Source organism: Nothobranchius furzeri, chromosome 5 (assembly GCF_043380555.1).
Source record: "Nothobranchius furzeri strain GRZ-AD chromosome 5, NfurGRZ-RIMD1, whole genome shotgun sequence".
NCBI lineage: Eukaryota > Metazoa > Chordata > Actinopteri > Cyprinodontiformes > Nothobranchiidae > Nothobranchius > Nothobranchius furzeri.
Genome location: NC_091745.1, coordinates 76,143,701 through 76,163,276, shown reverse-complemented (window position 1 = coordinate 76,163,276; position 19,576 = coordinate 76,143,701). Strand labels below are relative to the sequence as shown.

The window sequence follows — 19,576 nt, the reverse complement described above, 5'->3', positions numbered from 1 at the left end:
GATAAACAAAAATCACTCATACACTCTAACCCTGTCCCAGGACTAGTCACGTTCTGGCCTCGAGTGCCGGTATCCAGCACGTTTTAGTGGTTTCTCTGCTCCAACACACTTGAATCAGTGGTTGAGTCACCTGTGCAGCGGCTCATCAGGCTCTGCAGAAGCCTGTTAATCACCTCCTGATTGAAATCAGGTGTGTTGAAGCCCTCGAGGACTGGAATTGAATAGCCCTGCCCTGGCCCTAACCCTAACCTCTAAATAATGCTAACCCCAACTTTAACACACCTAACCCTAAAATGTGCGCAAGGGAATAAAGCAAATAAATGATACAAAAGCACAAAAAAGGACAAAAACATGTTGCTTGGTGCGTGTGTGTGTGTGTGTATGTGTGTGTGTGTGTGTGTGTGTGTGTGTGTGTGTGTGTGTGTGTGTGTGTGTGTGTGTGTGTGTGTGTGTGTGTGTGTGTGTGTGTGTGTGTGAGAGAGAGAGTCGTGGAGGATGGCTGCTTATACTGAGCCAGGATTCTCTGAAGGTTTCTTCCTGTTAAAAGGGAGTTTTCCTCTCCACTGTCGCTATATGCTTGCTTAGTATGAGGATTGCTGTATAGTCACCGACACTAGTCAGTGACTTGATGCATTTTGCTGGGTTCCTTATATAGGAAACATTTTTTCTGATTGGCTTAATGAACTGACCTGAATTGGAATGATTATTATGCGAAGTGCCTCGAGACGACTCTTGTCGTGATTTGGCGCTATATAAATAAACTTGAATTGAATTGAATTGAAAAATCAAACATACATGCACACATCTGAGTAAATGTTGCATCAGTTTCTTCAAGAAATAACATTTTCCTAGTTTTGATACAGTACAGTTTCTGGAACAATTAAATAATTCACAGGTAAATGGAATGCTTTAAAGGGGACATCACATCCTCACTTCTTCCAGCGCTGGTTAATATTCCATGCGAGGGTACTGGTCACATGTTTAGGCCTGATCAGTGGAGAGAAGGGGGTAATTCTTGGGGCCGTCTGACTTACAGGATGATGGTAATTGGCTAAATGTCGAGGGCAGAACAGGAGTAATCCAATAGATGTTCTCAGTGGGCATATTTATGGAGCTAACGTATCCTTCAAATACAAAAACAAAGAAAGAACTCACTACTGTGTTTCCATCCTTTGTTTTTACTGCTATTGGGTTTTTCCGATTTAATTCAGGTTCAAATTAAAGAGACTTCTGGAGTAAATGTGGTGAACAGAATCTGCCCTCATGTTGCCGAGATTTAGGATGAAGTGGCGCACTCAGAGGAACGCATTTAAACAGAACTGATGACTGAAAATCCAAGTTGGAGACGGGAGAGTTTACTTAAGGCAGCGCGGTTGGACCCGGCTGGACGGGAGGGAGGTCACGCACGGACAGGAGCCGCTGTGACGATAACTCGAGAGGCGTGGGTGGGGTTGGGCGTAAAGATGAGCCGCTGAGTTTAACTAGCTGGACAGATGGTGGTCCGGAATTAGACACCAGTTGACTCAACAATAGCTTACGTAATGCTGGAGAACTTAAAGTGAGTTTTTTATATTGATTTAGCCTGAAAATGAATCCAAAATGAATTTTCTGCTTCATGAAGGGAATGCAGAGGACTTGTTTGGGACTTTTGTGCATGATTTTGGATTTATTTTGTGTTACAAAGTGAAAATCTGATTCAATGGTTCTAATATTTGGGATTTCTCACACTCATACATCTTTTCAAAATAAAAAGAAAGCAAATAGTCGTTTTAAAAATATTGTTTCGGTAGATCAGCAAGATTTTATAAAGTTTGACGCAGAAGAGTGATCGTCTGGATTTGATGGATGTAACGTCTGCAGAATGTGGTTGGAAATTATACTTTTCAGGGAAAGTGTTTGTATGAAAGCAGAAACTTCTTCCAGTAAAATGAAAATAAAACAAGAGTGGGACGAATAACTCCAGCTTTAATGCAGCTCTGCATCAGCTTAGTGGTAAACTGGTTTAGCTTCTGTTTCTTACACGTCTTCGTCTCTACTTTGAGAAAGACGTCGTACTTCTTGAAGCTATAACACTTTTGAGTTCGTGCACTGGAGCGAATACTGAAAAGCACGAGATCGCTGCCATTCAAGCATGAACGTAATTTTCACTTTAGAGGTGGTGGGGACACGGGGTGTGTGTGTGTGTGTGTGTGTGTGGTATCTTTACAGTATGTTCTAATGGGAAACAGACTTAAGCTTGGTTTATGCTTGACGTGTTTACTTTCCGCTTGGTGATGCGGCTCGCGGCTGGAACGCGCTTCACAACTTGCAGCGTTTATGGTTCATGCAGCTTGTCTCTGCGGTGAGCCAATATTCTCCCAAACTGTAGGGGGCAGCATGGAGCTCTACGGCATGCATCCAACACTACACCATAGTAGAAGTAGAAATTACTGTTGTGTACAACACGACATTCCAGCATTTTTTAATAGCGTCCTCGTCTCTTCCGACAGTGCGAGTCTATTTCTCTCCAAGAATTATTAACATGTTGATCTTTGAGAGCTGAATCATACAAATGTCTGTATTTACGAACCTCTGCCATACTAGTTCTTGCCGGTCCGCCATGTTTTTCCTCGTCCGACCGTCCACGTGGTTAGAAAATTTCCTAGGTGCGCGGTGCGGAAATTTTGGGCCGTGCGGAGGCGCGGTGGAGAGGCGTGGTTGTTAAAATGACGCAATTTTTCTGCACGGAGCCGTGCGAACCTCGCGGGCGCGTCAAGCATAAACCAACCTTTATACACAAACGGTTGTTTTCCACTTGGTCCTAGAGCTCAACCAGTGTCAATTTAATATAAAGTAATATTGTTTTTGGATGGTAAAAAGTGCAGGGGTCAAAACTTGACTTTGGAAAAAAAAATTACGTCCATGCATTCAAGTGTTGGTTTTTGGGCTCGTCTCCTGTGTTTCTCCTCCTTCTCTAAATCTTTTAACGATACAAGTACTACAGCCAATGAAACCTCCAAAGTCTTAGAAACTTCACCCCGAAACAAAAACTACTGGGCGATTTAGTAACACAACATTACCTGACAGTGAGTTACTACGGATAACTTCTTAGATCCTTCTAGATTTCCAGACCGAACAGAGAAAATGAGGATACTAGGTTCATTTCAGTCTAACACTCATCCACCTTAAATCCCGCATTAAGAGAATTAACCCAGTCACCTCCAGTAGGAGTGTTTCCCATTACCCTCTTTATCTCTCAGTGTCTGACAGCTGAGACAAACACTCAGTTCTGCAGCCGTTACCTGCTCACACACCGCTCAGGTAAGAACTCCTCCTCCGTCAACGCCGGGATGCTTTTTGGGACATCTTTTGAATTACGTGTAGTTTAACATTAACACCTGCATCTTTCAGCTTCCGTTTATCCTTTCATACAAAAAGAAAAAGGTCAAGCCTGTGATCGAAACAGAATTCGGACGACGATAGTTAACTCACAAGAGAAGGAGGAGGACTCGGACCTGAAGGGTTACTAAGAACAAATAAGCAGCTGCCATGGGAAATGCCACCAGCAGCGCATTATCCAAGGAGATCCTGGAGGACCTGAAGCTCAGCACCAAATTCTCCGAGACAGAGATCTGCCAGTGGTACGAGAACTTTCAGAAGCAGTGTCCCACGGGACGCATCACGCCGGAAGAGTTCGAGGAGATCTACTCCCGCTTCTTCCCCGAGACCGACGCCAAGAGCTACGCAAGGCACGTATTCCGCTCTTTTGACACCAACGACGACGGCACGTTGGACTTCAAGGAGTACATCATAGCCCTACACATGACCTCCAGCGGGAAGACAACCAGGAAGCTGGAGTGGGCCTTCTCTCTGTTCGACGTGGACAAGAACGGATACATCAACAAGTCGGAAGTGAAGGAAATCTGCCAGGTGAGGGCGGTTTACGAGGCGGTGGGGTAAAAAAGAAGTCAGGAAATGTGTAAATAAAGTCTAACGTCTTCAGGCTTTGTCGTTTTTCTGCATTTATGTGGTTTTTACTTTGTCCTGCTTTGTTTTTAAGTGCCTTGTTGTTGTTTTGTGCAAACTGTCAATCCTCCACATGTTATGTAGGTCCCAGTTGTGATTGTCAGTCCAATTAGCTGCTCGACGTGACCTCCTGATAATCTCTGTGATTAAAGGTTTAGCTGTCAGAGAGTATAGGCACTTCTGCTCTTTAGAAAGTTGTTTTTCAACAGATTATCCACCATCCTGAGTCCACTCCACGAGTCCTGCTTGAAGAGTACGCTCCACCATGATGAACTCAAGCCCTTGTTTCAATACAGCTGGTGTCACTGAGGGTCCAGAGGGCCCTGCTTTCTGTTTTAAGACAAATGAAAAAGGTTTCTAAGAGGTTTAGAAAGATCAGCCGAGAATCCAGCTTGTATTGTAATGGGATTATTTCCTGGCCAACTGGCCCGAGTCCAGTGTGTTTACACTCACAGCATTTTAAAGAACTGACGGCTCCTAATCAGGCGTCAGCTTTAACCAACCTTCAAATAAAATATTAAATTAGTCCTTTAAACACTGTATTATGCTATTTTCTAGCACGTATAAACCTTATGATGAAGAAAAATACAAAATGTTGTTAGATTATAGCTGATTTAAATATTCTACATGTAGAATTGAAGTCTCTCTACTGTCCACTCCTTGTCCCCTACTCTCCATGACTGATGTCAATGTTGTTGTTGTTATTGTTGTTGTTAGCCTCAAGGGCAATACGCCGATTATCACTTGTAAGTCGCTTTGGACAAAAGCGTCTGCTAAATACATAAACATAAACATCATAAACTCAAAATGATTGAGTAGAATTAAAAAGTCTGGCTTCCCGCGAGTCCGAGCGGCTGCTTGGCACCGCTTTATTTCATGCTTATACGTGCCGGCGTCCTCGCTGCTTGCTATCAAGGTGTGGATAACAAGATTATCTATAGGTGACCACGTCTCGCTGTTTGAACCCAGCAGGCTGTAAGACCAAAGGGCAGTCCATTAAAAAAAGAGCTGGCATCTCGGCTTTTGGCCTGTGGCTTGAGTCATGGCACTAATCCATGTTAATCTAGGTGTCTTAAAAGTGGGAGATGAGAGCGTCCTCTCTAAGTGGGACAGGCTCTTAAAGGCCTGAACTTGAAGAGCAGTCTTTTAGTCATTTATGGATTAGAAGCGGCACACAGCTGCAGCTTACGTGATTGTTTTTTAAATTAATTTAATTTATTATGCTAACTGAGTTCATTTGTCTGTATCCAGACACATCTCACCAAAGCAGAGTCGTTTTGAGCAAACCTAAGAAGAAATAGTGCAAAAACGTATCAGACACACGTTTATGAAGCCGGACAGCTTTTCAAATGTTCAACAAGTCACACGCTCCTTCTTTTGCACGTTTTTGTGTAGATGCTCGGTGCAGCTGAGAGGGATGAGCGTCGTATTTTCATGTGTCCCCCTCCTCCTCTTCTTTCAGGCCATATTTAAGCTGATCCCTGAGGACGAGCAGAAGAAGCTACCAGAGGATGAGAACACACCCGAGAAGAGAGCCAACAAGCTGTGGGCTTTCTTCGATAAGAAGGACAACGGTAAGACGCACAAAACGTCGTTTCCCCCTGCAGAGGTGTCGCCTTCACTTAACCCTTTGATGCATGAATTATGAAATCTTCAACCATGATTTTTTTAACAAATTTTTTCATTTGTCTTTAGGTGTGAATGAAACAAATTTCAACAAATATTTTTTGTAAAATTTTATAATTTACAAATAATTTATTACATGTCCACCTCAGTGGACAGCGTGCATTCTGAGCATGAAATATGTTGGCTTGGCTTACTGAAGTCCAAATGGAGGGGCTCAAATGCAGTAAAGTCTTCAACAGCTGTGCTTAATAGCAAAAATAAATAAATAACAATTTTGAGTACCTGTCCACTGTAGTGACCATTATGCACCAAAGGGTTAAGTTAGGAAACCTAAATTTAAAGTGCAAGTCACCCCCAAATAAACTTTTTTTTTGACAAACTATATAAATGCGTTTCTAATCGTGCTGCAGACACGTGTAGTCAATAGTTTTGCACTTTAGTGCATTTTGGTTAAAATTTTTATTTTCTGCCTAAAACTGTCAGTGTTGTGCCGTTGTCAGGTAAAAACTCTGCACTGCATTTGAATTTAAATCTGCCATCGCTATTGGCTAAGAGGTACCCTAGAATGTTAGCTGGTACCATATGATGTCACAATGTTGTTGTGAGCCTGTGTGTGTGTGAATTTGTTAGCTGCTCCGCCCTCTTGGTCTGCTAGGCAACAGCATTTGTTGCATTTTTCAAACAGGAAGTGGGAGTTCAGTAAGAATCTGGTAGGAGGTGACTTGCTCTTTAACTTTTCCCTGTAAATAACTTCATTTTTGTTTTCTTCAGAAAACGTTTGTGTAAATAAGCTGATTTAGGGGAAAATTCATACATTTGCCTTTTGCCATAACTTGTGTCAAATTAAAAAAATTGCATTAAACGTTAAGTAGCTCTATTGTTCTTTATCTCTTTCTCTCTACCCCCCCCCCCCCCCCACACACACACACACACCTGAGATGAAACTTCATCAACTTGTCTTTTCACATTTTTCCTTTTCTGTCTTCACAGAGCGACTGGCTGAAGGAGAATTCATCAAAGGGGTGATTGAAAATGAGAACGCCATGCGTCTTATTCAGTATGAACCAATGAAACATTAAGCCCCCCCCCCCCCCCACACACACACACACACACACCTTTTTTCACACAACCACTCTGCTTATTTCACTTTGTAAATACTCAAACTTCATGGTTGCAACTGAGTTTTCAGCAAGTTTTTATTCTTGTTTTTCTGCTTGTGAATGAATTTATGTCCAATAGAAGCCAGTAGAGGCATTAATGAAATAGTGTTTACAGCCAAAAATTTAATTATTGTAAAGGCAAATTAACAAATTGCATTAAAGCAAAGAAAAAACTGTTATGTTGTGTTGTTCTGTTAACTTTTAATGTTAAAAAAAATTGGGTCTACAGCAAATTAGGCTATTTTAAAAGTACCACTCCTTACGTTTAGCTCGCTGTAGATTTTCTTCTTCTTTTTTTTTTTTTTACAGCCCTTTGATTCTGTCTTTAGCGCACATGTGTTGTACTTCATTCACTCAACAATAAATTAAAGGTTTTCTCATACATCTGTTGTTGGAAAATCAATTTATTTATCTTCCCCATTAATTCCTCTTTGACCCAGAAGCTTTCTTTGCTCTGTGATGCTCGACACCGACAAAAACACCGCTTTAGCTTTTAAGTTTTCAATTGTATTAATCCCCAACCGTAAATCCTGGATTAGGTCACAAGTGTAACCTAAAGATATTAAAGGTAACATTTCTGTAAATGTTTTACACTTTTACGAATCGCTGCTCGCATCATTTCCTCATAAATATTTAGAGCCCATTCTTTAAGCAATGACAGGGAACTATTTTCTCTGTGCAGATGTTGAAACGTGTGCGCGCGCGCGTGTGTGTGTGTGTGTGTGTGTGTGTGTGTGTGTGTGCGTACATCAGTGTTTCTTTCCAACTTTCATTCCGACTCCCCCTCCTCCCCTCAACGAGCTCCTCTTCACATCTCTCTTCCTCCTCCTCCTTTCCATCCAACTCGGGATTACTGCTTTACACATAATCTTCTGCTCAACATGAGAGAGCAGACTTTGCAAAATCTCTGTAATCATTTTATCTCTATGAGTCTGTCTGTGCTTCTTCACACAGAAACTGTTTGTTGGATCTTTGAGTTTACGTGCATCAAAGTTCGTCCTTTATTACAAGTCTTCGTCAGAAGAAGATCTTGAATGAATCACGCCCAACTCGCATGATTTATATATTTAACTGACTGTTTGCCCTTCATGGTAATGCTGAGCATTAAATAAATATTTATTCGTTGACAAATAGAAGTGTACATTTGCTTTTCCATCATTAGGCACAGATAAATCCTCAGAAACATGCAGACTTGCATGTAAAAACAACCTGCTTTCAACATCCTTGATATGTTAACTCCACTGACCTTTGACCCCCCATTGAGTTGCATCCCAAGTTAAAGTACAAGCAAAACAAACCAGGGTGCATCATCGCCGCAGTGACGCCGGCTTTTCAGCCCTTTGTGTTGAACGTTTCAAACCGATACCCTAACAAGGTGAGTCAACTCTCTCCATGGCCTCCTCCATCTCATCCCTCTCTCTCTCGCAGTCCTCACACCCCTCTGGCCCACAGCCTCCCACCAAAACCAGTGTTGGCACGTCCCCGTTGCCCACTCCGACCACGCTGCCGTTCGGAGCCCACGCCACGTCAATCATGCCGTCCGGACAGTGCAACAGGCCGCTGACGGAGTAGAGCCCTGCCCCCGGAATAACCTCACTGTAGGTTGGAACTTGAGCGGCAGCATGCGCCTCCTCCAAGCGGAGCTTCTGTCTGCGGCGGATCTCGATGATGGTCTTGGTGTAGGAGTTGAGCGTGACAACAGCTGCCCCCATGCAGCAGCTGAAGGACACCCAGGCAAGGCTGGAAAGGACAAATCCAAACAGTCAGTGGAACAAAAAAACTCGTGTACAGGTGAAACTTGGAAAAGTTTGAATATTGTGCAAAAGTTTATTTATTTGATTAATTGATCTTGAAGGTGCAATTGTAAGAATTCTACAGTGAAAAAAATCACAAAACAGTCTAATGTCTCAATCGTGATGGAAGGAAGGTTATACGGAAACAGATGTCCTTCTCAGCCGACTGGGGGGTTGAAAAAAAAAAGCAGGATATAGTTACTGTTTACACTCCACAGGCAGGGGTGGACTGGCCTATCTGGCATTCTGGCACTGTCCCGGTGGGCCGCTTAGCCAAGAGGGCTGCTTGCCCAGCTTGGGCCGACACTACTCCACAGTTGGTGATCTGCAGAGCATTAGCTACATGGTAACTGGAAGCTAACAGAGTTTTTCCAGGCGTTTTTAGCAAGAAAAACCCGGTAGAGCGATGACGTAGGAGTTGTTTTACCGCGTTAGCTTGTAGCTAATGTCCAGCTGATATCCGCGCGTGGAGAATGAGCTGATCTGGAAGGCCAGGACTCCCGGCCGCAGCGGTCTGGCCCTGCTTGTAATTTAACAGTCCCAGTCCATATTATCTCACATTCGACCTAGAGACGAGTCCACGAGCGGCAACACCCCCACCGCTCTACCAATGGGGAGGGCCGACTAAGGGCTGAATTTTGGTCCCAGTCCACCCCTGTCCACAGGTTTGTGAGGTTGGTGAATCTGCACCTAGCTAACGCTGCAGTGCAGGCGTTTGTAACACCCGCAGGCAAAAAGCTCCAGAGTTGTTAAAAGAACCTAAGCCAGTAAAATGGAGAGACCCAGAAGTTATTTCTTGTACCACTAAAAAGCCATGGCATCTTTTTTTTCAGAGGCTCGAGATACATTTTCAATGACTGAATATTACAGTGAAATGTGAGCCAACTGTGGCATTTTACTTCCTTGAATGAATCGTTCAGAGCTATGAAAGCAAGCTAACAGCAAGGCGGCTAACAGCCAAGAGTGTTTCACCGGATATAACAATGTATTTATCCACTTATCAACTTACGGTGTGAGACTCTTTACTTGTTACCTACAATCTTCTGGTGCTGATCCATAACTGGCAACAGCCATGCAACTGATTTTATTGCTTAGGAAAATGGGCTGCAGTTACCAAATTTGACCACAGGATGTCTTCTTACAAATTGCACCTTTAAAAGGTGAAACTAAAACATGACTTACTCATGACAGGCAGAGCCAGATATTGCCTTTATTTGTTATAATTGTGATAATTATGGCCTCCAACTTATGAAAGCCCTGACTTCAGATTCTCATACAATTAGAAATTTGTGATTCTAGGTTCAAAGCATGGACATAATTTTTTTGGGGGGGACAGGGGGGACATGCTCCCCCCCCCCCACCTACACACACACTTTTTCCAAAGTCAAGTTTTGACCCCTGCACTTTTTACCGTCCAAAAACAATATTACGCCATATTAAATTGACGCAGGTTGAGCTCTAGGACCAAGCGGAAAACAACCGTTTGTGTTGAAGCCTGTTTCCCATTAGAGCATACTGTAAAGATACCCCCCCCCCCCCACACACACACACACTTCTAAAGTGAAAATTACATCCATGGTTCACAGTGTCACACTCTAATCAGCTAATGAATCCAAAACACCCGCCTTTAGATAGTCTCTCAGTCTTTGATGAGTTATTGAAATAAATAGACTTTTGCACCTTATTCTCAATTTTCACATTTCACCTGTAAATATCCTGTATTTTTGTGTTTAAAGAGCAGCCACCTACGCAAACGACCAGCCGTAGTCCCATGACTGAGGTCTCCAGTCTTTAGGGCCCACAATGACTGTCATTTGAAACACTGTGGTAAACATCATATGAGCTACCATCCCAAGGAGACCTATGCAGGAGGAGGCAATAACAGAAACATTCCTGAAAACTCAAGATGATCTGAGCAGATCAGTTGAAAAATGTAGGCGTTCCCTCACCCGACAGCACGGTACAAATCGCTGCGTAGGCGTTGATTTTCAGTGCATGCATCTCTTTATGAGAGCACATGATGTCCAGGCACATCAGTAAGAAGCCCATCCCCAGCAGGCCGATGTATGTAAACTCAGACACAACCGACAACCAAAGCACACCTGCAACAGGCGCAAACAAAAGTGAAAAACACAACAACTTTAATCTCCTTTTTAAAAAGGTAGAAATGACCGGGTTTACCTTGTGTGTCTCCTGGAGTTAAATCTATAAAGCTGCGACACACCTCCCCTGAAAAGCACCATTCTAAATATTAAGAGCAGAAGCGTGTGAGTTGCACACCCAAACATCTCCATTATCACCTCACCATGGTCCTGCTCCTCACAGCTTTCCCAGAAGCCGGTGTGGAAGTATCTGAAGGCAAACTTGTCTTCCCCCGTCTCCCAGATGTAGTGGACGGCGTTGGCCAACTGCCTTTGTCTGATCTTAGCCAGCTCCTCTCTCCTGGCTGGAGACAGCGTGCGATTGAAGGGGCTCTGAGTGGGACTCTCTGTGTGAGAAAAGCAAGTCGTTTACAAGCAGAAGCACAAAAACCAGCTGTTATGTCACAAAGGTTACAACGGGTGTTGAAGGAGGTCCAAAATGGAAAGCATCTGCACAAAGCTCGTGTTACCACAAGCATTTTCTGAATCAGTAAAGTACATAAAGTACTGATCACCGTAATCTCATTGTGGATTAAGCATCTCACAAAGACCTGACGGGGGTGGGGGCGGGTGGGGGGAGTGGTAACTAACATCACACCCGACAGATTACTGCAATAAAGTTCTCTCTGAAACTGAGCTTGCGATTAAAAGATTAAATAAAACAAGAACAACCAGCTTTCTCTTTACTGGGAAAATTGAGAACTGTCAGTTTCTTCAGTCAGATTTAATAAAGTTTGTTGTGTAATCCAGGTGAGGTTTTTTTAGATAAGTCCATGTCAGAGGGCTGGATTTGTGCGGAGCTCCAACACCTGTAGAGTGTAATCACCAGATAGATATGAAAGAAATCATCACGAATATATCTACAACCGATCGACTCTGGAGTCGAGGTGGCCTTCGCAGCTGATCAACCACGGCAAACACAAAAACATTTGTGCAACTTTACAGATGTTGAGCTAGAGGTTGTGGCAGATGGAGCCAAGTTCACTTGCACACATGCACACCTACTGATGGACACTTATTCCTTTAAACTGCTCCGTTGATGTGTCAATGTTGGGAACCAAATCTCCACCAAGGCGTGGACATCTTCTGGTGGGTCTGGCTACCGTTGCAGTGGCGTCTCTGGTTGACGTTTCTAGCCTATGAATCTAGACCAGCGGTGCCCAATCCTGGTCCTGGAGGGCCGGCATCCAGCAGGTTTTGTGGTTTTTCTGCTCCAACAGACTTGATTCAGTGGTTGAAACACCTGTGCAGCAGTTCGTCAGGCTCTGCAGAAGCCCGTTAATTAGCTGCTGGTTGAAATCAGGAGTTCAAACTAAGATATGCAGGATACCGGCCCTCCAGGACCAGAATTGAGCACCCCTGATCTAGACCGTCAGCTGTCAGAGCAAAATGTTTTTGTTCTGCATGTCGGTCTAGTCATGCTCCATTGGAACCTCCGCAGCCCCGGACAGTCTGGTGCCAGTCCAATCACAGAGCTCCATCTGTTTGGTGGGTGGGATGTTACTGTGACTGAGCAAAACTAAGATGGCAACGACTCTTTTGAAATGGCTTTAGAATCATCTTTGGACTATTTAGACCGGGCTTTTCTTTGAGTCAAGAGCAGATGGAGGTACTTAAGTTCTTTATTTAGAAAAATTATGTATTCGCATCTAATGGTACGTTCGATTTGTCCTTGGAACTTGGAAATCCCAAATTCCGAGTAGGAAAAATCTAACAAAACACCTCCCAAAGTCGGACCTCCCAGTCAGAAACTTGGAAGAAATTCACATCTTCAACCTCAACATCCAAAATGCCAGCTCGCCGCATCAACAACGTTAAGTTTTGGTTGAACTGTGTTTATTTTACAAGACACGCTCATAACAGAAATGTTACACATAGGGCTTGAAACTTAAAGCTTCTCTCGTCAAATATTTTTTGAAGATGAGCTTTGTATGCGTTTAGCAGTCGTCTGTGTTCATTGAAAACTAACAAAACAGCAATTTTCGAAGGCGTCGCCATTTTGAAATCCCGACCTTTCCGACTCTGGGAACCATAACGCGGATAACTCAGGTGCGACATCGTTCCCAGTTCCGAGTTCCAACTTCCGAGGTACATCAAACACGCCATAATTCAACAGTGTATGGTGGACCGCCGTGTTGACTAACATCCATAGGTGAGTGCATCACGTTGTTTGTTGTCCAATAGCATGTAGAGAAAGTTTGAAAGGCAACCATAGATTCCACCTCCGACTTAGAGCCGTCAATGATAAAATGATACATGACCCGCACTTGTACAGCGCCTCTCAGAGTAAGGACTCCAAAGCGCTTTACACTACAATGTATCATTCACCCATTCACACACACATTCACACACTGATGATGAGCTACGATGTAGCCACAGCTGCCCTGACAGATGCGAGGCTGCCGAGCACAGGCACCACCGGTCCCTCCGACCACCTACAGCAGGCAAGGTAGATTAGGTGTCTTGCCCAAGGACACAACAGCAGAATTATCTGACCGGAGTCAGGATCGAACCTGCAACCTTCTGTTTACTAGACAACCCGCTCAACCTGTTGAGCTACTGATCAATGGGTCATGGCCAGACTATAGATTCACATATATAGGATGGCTTGCTAGGCTGTCGTGAAGGAGGTGGGAATTTAAATACAAAATTTGAGATTCTTATGTTGACGTTGGAATTTTTTCGTATTTTGATAAAGTTTAAGAAAAAAAAAGCTAGTAAACGCCAATCTGCCCAAGGAGCAATGGCCAACAGAGAGCAAGTTTTCATTGAGTTGGGAGTTGCTTGATCTCAAGGAACAAAAGCTTTTGTTACCAAGAATTCAAAGAGAGCAAAAGAGACTGCAACGTCAGAGGAATGTCCACCGACGCGGTTGTTGGGTCGACCAATCGCGTTCAACGTTGGTTAAGAAATTGGTCTCTACTCCATCCATCCTTGCGTTCCTGTCAGAAAGCCCTTGCGTCCACGGATAATAGTGCCGTGCGTCTCAGGCGTAAACTAGGCTGAAGAGTTTTCCTCGACATATGCTGCAAGCTCTGCACATATTTGCTCAAAATCTTTGAGTCAAACTTGTCTTTTAGCAAAATATCTCATGAACCACTGGTTGGATTTTGATGAAACTCTTTGGTAAATTTGCGTCTTTCATTGTTTAAAGGAGACATATTACGGCAGTTTGTCTTAAGTTATAGTAGTTCTGTGGTCTATACAAAATAAGTTCATGAATTTCTTTGCACTAAATCCTTCTCACATGAAGCCATTTCAGCAGTTTGATTTTTGGCATTTTCAGAACCTTCCAGAATGAGCCGTTTTAGGGCTCTGTCACTTTAAGAATACAAGCCTGAGCTGGCCACGCCCACCCATCCCCTACTGCTATAAGCTGAGAAGCTCCAATATGGGGTAGAAGCTTGGAATGGAGCCACCGCTCCTTCAGCCTGATGAGGTGAGTTTATGACATTACAGGTTTTATTAATGGCTCTTAGGCAGATCATTTCAAAAACTAAACTCTGACAGAAAATAATGGACATTTTTCACATTTGAAGTGTTTATAGAGGCAGTAGAGACCAACATGGTGTCACAAAAGGACACAAATTGCGAATTTTACGTAATACATCCTCTTTCATTTTTGGATTCAATCACATTTATGGTTACTACCTCATATGGCCTGACTCAGAAAATATATCTGTAACTCATTCAGTTTTACAGCTAGTCGCTGAGAATCAGTCACCAAACATACTTGGACGACAGATCGCACGATCATGTGACATCATTAGACTGCATAATGTTATTCTCAAGATTTGACCAAAACAGCAATTAGTAAACAAAATGTATGCATTCATTCAATAAATCATCTTTTATTTGGCTTACAACATAAAAACTGAGTCACGATGCTGCTGTAAGCATAAACATCAGGTCTGAAGATGTAACCCTGAGACTTCAGTGTGTGTGTGTGTGTGTGTGTGTGTGTGTGTGGAGGGGTGCTTTGTAAGTTACAGTATTTCAACAATCAAATTTCACTTAAAGTGCCAAGAAAACCTTGTGATAGTGAATCTAAAGCAGAAAGAACCGGCAACTCAAACGGCTGGAGACTAAGTATAACATGCCCGTGAGAGTGCTGCAACAGAAGGAGGGATGGATTAGTCACCAGGAAACATTTCCCACCCCACTTCTGTCCACGTTTTATCCAGGCTGCATTCTTATTTCTTGGCTAACAGAGCACGATCTTATTCTCTGTCTTCATTTTGCCATCTTTCATGTTTGATCAAAAATCTCCAAGTGTGGAGAACAAACGTGTCTCAGTCCGCTGTGTGCAAGTGAAGTCCATCATAAGCTCAGGTGAGTGCGTGTACCTGTGGTGTAAGGCTCGCTGTTATTCTGACCACAGTTCTTCATCTTGACCGGAGACAGGCAGAGAGGCTTGACCACTTTGTGAGTTCCCTCGCACCAGTAGGAGGTGCAGAGGGCCAGGATGGAGAGGCTCAGAGCCAACGTGGTTAGAGTCAGAGAGAGCATGGAGCGAGAGCGGCGAGACATACGCTCCAGCATGGCCACAGCGAAGGGAGAGGGGTGGGGGGCGGCTGAGGGGACAGAAGGTGGACGCCACAAAGGGAGGGAGAGGACAACTGCAGATGGAGGTGACAGGTGGAGTCAATTACTTTAGTTCAGCCAGCTTTAGACAGGAAGAAAAGATAATATGATGCAACGGCGGAGACAGAAGGTAACCGACCACATCTGGCAGCGAGTGGGATTGTCAAGCAAGACAGATGACGGGGAAGAGAGGGAAGAAAGCAGGGAGACATGACCAGAGGGAGAGGTGGAGTTAAAGAAAATATGAACAGAATGAGGATTTAAGAGGTTGACGATTACACAACAGGGAGGAACAATGTGATGTTTAATTGAAGTCCATGAATCTCTTGACCTTTTGACCCTGTTCTGTTTGAGGATTAGACCAGTGAATGTTCCGTGTTAGCGGCTTCGTGAGAGATGAAGAACATCCTCGAATGTGGCCCGCCACCCAACTAACTGCTGGCTGATGCGAACAAAAGCTGCATCGGTTTTTGACCAGTGCTGAGGTCAGATAAATCCTCCTGCTGTTGATAAGAAGGCTTCATAAAAGGTCAGCTGATCTGACCCCAGTTAAAATCATCATGCCTCCTGACCTCCTGGCCCAAACTCCCAAGTGTTAAATCAAACACAGGGTCCTGAAACAAAGCGTTTCTGGATGAGCCACGAATTTAAGTGGATTTTTTTTTTCTGATAATCCCATGAAATCTACTTTAATCTGCGTGAGTTTGTTGTATTTTAGTGTGAAGTACAACCGGACCACGTTGCCTCTCGTGCATCGCCTCACTGGCAGCCCACGCCCCCTAAAAAATGACAGAAAAGGGGGAAAAGTGAAATTATGCAACTAGTAAGCTGGTTTTGTCTGGGATGTTTGTTAAAGCTTGACTTTTTATCCAGCTTTAAAGAAAAAGCATAAAAATATCTCAATTGTGGCAAAATAAATAAGAAATATTTTCACTTGATTAAACAGTTTCTGTTATTTTCATCACACCAGACCTTCAATATCATATTCTTGAAAAACTGTAAATTTAAGTCAGTCCAATCTTTAAATTCCTGCAGCTTTAAATGAGCAGAAAATCAAAACATAATAATCATTTAAAAGCGGAGCTTTCTCTTTATGCAGATACTTCAGCTAGTCTTACCCTGCCCTCTAAACGAGATGCTTCACCTCATTTAAACTTCACAACAACGGCAGAAAACTGGTTTTAATCGAGGCAACAAACATCCTTTTCATGCCAATCTGTAGCTTTTTTAGGTCTTTCAATATACAAATACATATTTTTATGCAAACCAAGCTATTAAAAGCTGAAAACATTATTTAAATATAAACAAACCAAAGCAAATCATCCTGATTGAAAAATCCCTCATAAGGAACATATACCTACCATGGACCCTTCTCTTTTTTGGTACTTCATGTAAGTCATAAAAAAAATCTCCCCAAAAAAATCACATCCGTTGCTTCTTGCTTTGCTCTCAATCTTCTTATTTAGGATCTGTTTATCAAAACATTCCCTAAAACGTTCAATTCTTCCATCTTTAACCACTTCTACATCATCCGTATCCTCGGCGTCTCTTCCTGGATGAGCATCAGTGGTCCACACCTCTCCCCAGTAATCCCACTGGCCAATAGATGAAGATGAGAACCGACGGAGGGACGGAGCGTTTGTCTCCACGCGAATCTACTCTTTCCTGTCTTTCTTGGGAATTTATGTCATACTCACAGTGAATCATGTAATCCTTCTTAGTCCATCTGTTACTGCAGTGCCCCCTCGCTTCCTGTTCATCTACTTTCAGAGGTGTTTCCTCTTTAACCCCCCCCCCCCCCCCCCCCCAAACAAACAAACAAACAAGCTGCTCCACAAGAATTATTCTTAAGCCGACAAGACTGAGCCCCAATTTATTTTTGGAGATAAAATGTTGATCCAGAACAAACCAAAATTACAATAAGTTATTTACAGTGCATGTACATATAAAAACAAACTAAATAAATCATGTACCAAAAGGAGGGACGAAACAATAAATGTATATTTATGGGACGAATTAAGACAGAATGAAGAATTTAACCCCAGGCTTGAGATTTACAGTAATGTAGAACTAGTTTGCCATCGCTGCCGAAACACTGAAAAAGAGAAGGAAGAAAAGGATGTTAAAAACAGTCCCAAGTGACTCTCCATCATCCAAAACGACAGTAAAAAAAATAATTGTTCCTTCTGAATGGAAATCATAAAGATTTTTTTTTTTGGTAAATTAATTAAAAAAAAAAACCAGCTGGTTGATGGGTTTTAAAATTGCAAGCATTGGTGAGTGGATGGTTTGAATCTTTGTCAAGCAGCCATCTTCAAGCGCCACCTGCTGGTCAGTTTAAAGGTGACACGGTCATATTAATAGATGAAACTAGAAAAATTAGATTATGGTGCAAAAGTCTCTTTATTTGAGAGGGTGCTCGCTGCAGAGCTACAAAGGCGGAGCTGCACCAGAGTCAGTCCCGCCCATTCACGTAAACTCAGCCTAGCCCACTGACTTCTTCTGTTTTTGTTTTTAACTTTATCGCAAACTAACCTGACCCACATGAATTACAGCTGTTACTAGTTTACAAATGTTAATGCTATGTTCTATGCTCCAATTAAACAAGATAAATATAACTTGCTACATGACAAAGCCTGAATGTATCCCGAAATGAAAAGGTTTCTTTTAGCAAATATCTGCCCACAGCCGCTCCAACAAGAGCGGCCTCCAACAGCATTCAGGGCTGTTGTGTCGGTTCTGGTAGTCCAGTGGCAAGATCGTCTGACTTAAGGTTTGCTTTCCCCTCAGCTGATGCTGGTTTGACTCTCGGTGGGGTCGACAGCAATCTATTTAGCCAGCTGTAACATTTAATTTGTTTATATTTTAGTCGTAATGTTTATTTTCTGCTAAATATTTATGTCTCTAAAAGTTCTTTGAATTTGGTCGTTCCTAAACAGCATTTTAGTTGAAACTCTGCTCACAAATGGACTCACACTGGCTAAATAAACTAATAAATAAAAAAAAACCACATTAGTCATTATATTGTAAACGGTATACCAGTAAATTGTTGTAAACATAGTACTCGCAAGTGTAGCTAGAAAAGAAGGAAAGGGGTTTTAAACTACCTACATACTACCGCTACTGGGAGGTGAACCTGTGCAAAACTGCACGTCAACCTGACTCCACAACCACTTCACCACTACATCTGCTAAAATGCAAGCGGTGTTACATGTAATTGTGCCATCCAGTATATCTTTGTAGATGGGATGTATGGTTTTTCCGGCGGTGTCTCAGTAGAAGTCATTTCAGAAATAATTTGTCAGAAAATTCACAGAATATCCAGATTTGAGAACCAAGACCAGACCCACTTCGGGGGAGGAGACCTAATTGAAGCTGAGATGGGAGGAAAATGCATGAATGAGGCCAAAAATGGCTTTGGCGTGTTTCTTATGAGGAAATGACAATATAACATGGTACAAATTTCTAAAAGTTAGATTTTTAAATATATGGAACCTTTACAAAAACTGTTCAATTAACCTCTCAACTCCGTCCTCAACCTTGCATTTTAGAGGATATTAGCTATAACACCCTCTTTGGTTCCAGAATGCTATCAAGTCTGACAAATGGAAGGAATTGGACTGACTGATGGAATGGGCGGGGCTGACTGCAGCTCCACCTACTGGTGCAGCTCCGCCTTTGTGGTTCTGCAGTGAGCACCACTTGCTTTATTTCAGTTGTTCAACTCAGACTGAGAGAACTTCTAAAGCAGGGGTGTCAAATATGCGGCCCGCGGGCTGCATCCGGCCCGCAAGCGGGTTAAGTCCGGCCCGCGAGATGGTTGTGTAAACTTTATTTTCATACTTTACAATGTAGAGTGAAAATAAACTTATCTTTGTGAGCAAGTTTTCTCTGTAATGAGTATAAATAAAACAAAGCTGCGCTCAAGGCTCACACAAGAACTTGAATCACATCCTGATGTTGGCCGCCACTCAGGATGTGACTTCTGATGTTGATGTGTTGGTGAAAGTTAAAAGATGTAAAGTAAAATGAGTCAAATATACTTTAAGTGCTGCATGAAACTGATCTAGCCATGTGATCTGTAAGCTCTGAATCACTAAGAAATGTTTATTTTTGATTGATTAATTTTTATTTATTTCAAATTTTCGAGTACACTTCAGGTGTTGTACTTGTACTATTTTGGATACACTGTCCTCAGGCTCCAGCCTTGTTTTATATTGATTGTATTAAAACAAAGAAAACAACCTGAAGTTGTTTTTAATTTACC

General features: G+C 42.7%; 3 protein-coding genes across 3 annotated transcripts in view; 1 reads left to right on the top strand and 2 right to left on the bottom strand.

Annotated features, from left to right (window-relative positions):
- The first annotated feature begins 3,396 nt into the window (after positions 1-3,396).
- rcvrn2 (recoverin 2) lies at positions 3,397-6,766 on the top strand. Its single transcript, XM_070551144.1, has 3 exons — positions 3,397-3,909; positions 5,468-5,579; positions 6,622-6,766. The coding sequence occupies exons 1-3, from the start codon at positions 3,529-3,531 to the stop codon at positions 6,708-6,710; spliced, it is 582 nt and encodes a 193-aa protein (XP_070407245.1). The 5' UTR covers positions 3,397-3,528; the 3' UTR covers positions 6,711-6,766.
- Positions 6,767-8,006: 1,240 nt separating this feature from the next.
- Positions 8,007-15,435, bottom strand: si:ch211-149k23.9 (germ cell-specific gene 1-like protein). Its single transcript, XM_015950557.3, has 6 exons — positions 15,072-15,435; positions 10,890-11,072; positions 10,766-10,813; positions 10,534-10,686; positions 10,334-10,445; positions 8,007-8,531 (listed from the first exon to the last, which is right to left on the bottom strand). The coding sequence occupies exons 1-6, from the start codon at positions 15,265-15,267 to the stop codon at positions 8,159-8,161; spliced, it is 1,065 nt and encodes a 354-aa protein (XP_015806043.1). The 5' UTR covers positions 15,268-15,435; the 3' UTR covers positions 8,007-8,158.
- Positions 15,436-17,150: 1,715 nt separating this feature from the next.
- atg12 (ATG12 autophagy related 12 homolog (S. cerevisiae)) overlaps positions 17,151-19,576 on the bottom strand; it is a 4,294-nt gene continuing 1,868 nt past the window's right edge. The window contains exon 4 of the mRNA XM_015950556.3: positions 17,151-17,404. Coding sequence (XP_015806042.1) covers positions 17,345-17,404 — 60 coding nt within the window. The 3' untranslated portion in view covers positions 17,151-17,344. The remainder of the gene's footprint in view (positions 17,405-19,576) is intronic.